Source organism: Megalopta genalis, unplaced genomic scaffold (genome assembly GCF_051020955.1).
Source record: "Megalopta genalis isolate 19385.01 unplaced genomic scaffold, iyMegGena1_principal scaffold0494, whole genome shotgun sequence".
Lineage (NCBI taxonomy): Eukaryota > Metazoa > Arthropoda > Insecta > Hymenoptera > Halictidae > Megalopta > Megalopta genalis.
Genome location: NW_027476563.1, coordinates 23,940 through 26,067, shown reverse-complemented (window position 1 = coordinate 26,067; position 2,128 = coordinate 23,940). Strand labels below are relative to the sequence as shown.

Here is a 2,128-nt window from a genome sequence, read left to right as displayed (position 1 = left end):
TGCGATATAAATGATGTAGCTTCAAATGCAGGCGAAACAGACGAGTTAGCTTCAAATCCCAGCGAAACACATGGTTTAGTTTCAAATCAATGCGAAGTAGAAGGCTTAGCTTCACATACATGAGAAACAAATGATTTAGCTTCAGATAATTGCGATATAATTGATAAAGCTTCAAATGCAGGCGAAACAAACGAGTTAGATTCAAATCCAAGCAAAACAGATGATATAGTTTCAAATCAATGCGAAGTATTAGGTTGGTGCGTATGAAATGTCGGATTCTCTTTACATGCGGACGTTTGTCTCCCTGTTTTCGTTATACTTTTGTCTTTGACATAACCTCATTCATAGTCGTATTGTCCATTGCCAGAGACTCATTTCAGCAAAATAGGTTTTCTCGAAGGTCTTCCCTTTTGTTATTTCTTTTAAGTTTATTGCCGATATGAATTCTGCCGACATTCGCGTCATTTTCTTATATGAGTACAAACTTGGTAATAGTGCTGCAAAAGCTGCACGCAACATAAACCAAGCGTTTGGGGAGAATACGGTTAACGATCGGAAAGTGCAGCGTTGGTTCGAAAAATTTCGGACTGGCGATTTTTCACTGCAAAATGAGCCGCGCGGAAGACCCAAAACGTCTGTGAAGAATGATGACCTGAAGGCTCTAGTGGAAGCGGATCCAGCCCTATCCACGAGGGAACTTGCTATCAGGATGAAAGTTGACCATACAACGATATTGAGACACCTTTCTGAGATTGGCAAGGTTAAGAAGATGGACAAGTCGGTACCACACGCACTGACAGAGCGAAATAAGCTGGATCGGTTAAACGTATGCTCATCATTGCTAACCCGATTTCACCGAGAGCCATTTTTCGATCGGATCATTACGTGTGACGAAAAATGGGTTCTTTATGACAATAGAAAGAGGTGTGCTCGGTGGCTTGACAAGGATGAGGTTTGTGCCCATACTCCAAGGCTATCGCTTCATCCACGGAAGATTTTGTTCACAGTTTGGTGGAACGCGGCTGGGGTAATCCATTATTCGTTCCTTCGACCTGGGGAGACAATTACGGCCGAAAAGTACTGCCAGTACATTGATGAGATGCACGATAAGTTAAAAATTGTACGCCCATCGCTTGTGAATCGGCATGGCCCGCTACTGCTCCATGACAACGCTCGGCCGCATACATCGCACAAAACAATTGCGAAACTGAACGAACTGGAATATGAAGTTTTGCAGCATCCACCATATTCACCGGATCTCTCGCCGACCGATTTTCATTTTTTCAAGCATTTAGAGCTGTTTTTAAGGGGCAAACACTATGAAAATGAAGACAGTCTAAAAAACTCGATATCAGAGTTTATTAATTCTAAAGACCAAAATTTTTTTAAGACAGGCATCTACGCTTTAAAATCTCGTTGGGAGAAGTGTATTGAAGCGAATGGAGCATACTTTGATTGAATAAACAGCTTTTGAAGAAAGATATGCAGTTTTATACAATCACTTAAGAATCCGACATTTCATACGCACCAACCTAATAGAAGGCTTAGCTTCAAATCCGCGCGACACAAATGATTTAGATTCAAATACTTGCGATAGAAGTGATATAGCTTCAATGCAGGCGAAACAAACGAGTTCGCTTCAAATCCAATCGAAACACATGATTTAGTGTCAAATCAATGCGAAGTAGAAGCCTTAGCTTCAACTCCATGCGAAACAAATGATTTAGCTTCACAGACTTGCGATATAAATGATATTGCTTCAAATAAGGGCGAAACAAACGAGTTAGCTTCAAATCTGTGCGAAACACATGATTTAGCTTCAAATTCATGCGAAACACATGGTTTAGCTTCATATTCTTGCGAAACAAATGGTTTAGCTTCATATATTTGCGATATAAATGATATAGCTTCAAATGCATGCGAAACAAACGAGTTAGCATCAAATCCAAGCGAAACACATGATTTAGTTCCAAATCAATGCGAAGTAGAAGGCTTAGCTTCAAATCCATGCGACACAAATGTTTTAGCTTCAAATACTTGCGATAGAAGTGATATAGCTTCAATGCAGGCGAAAGAAACGAGTTAGCTTCAAAGCCATGCAACACAAATGATTTAGCTTCATATACTT

At 40.2% G+C, this 2,128-nt stretch overlaps 1 protein-coding gene across 1 annotated transcript; it reads left to right on the top strand.

Moving 5' to 3' along the window:
• Window positions 1-276: 276 nt before the first annotated feature.
• Window positions 277-1,479, top strand: LOC117223293 (histone-lysine N-methyltransferase SETMAR). Its single transcript, XM_033475502.2, has one exon. It carries the CDS (start codon window positions 440-442, stop codon window positions 1,457-1,459), a length of 1,020 nt encoding a protein of 339 aa, XP_033331393.2. The 5' UTR covers window positions 277-439; the 3' UTR covers window positions 1,460-1,479.
• The last annotated feature ends 649 nt before the right edge of the window (window positions 1,480-2,128 follow it).

Excerpts from the sequence above, each read along its gene's own strand:
- LOC117223293 (XM_033475502.2), top strand. The coding sequence starts at position 440 with ATGAATTCTGCCGACATTCGCGTCATTTTCTTATATGAGTACAAACTT.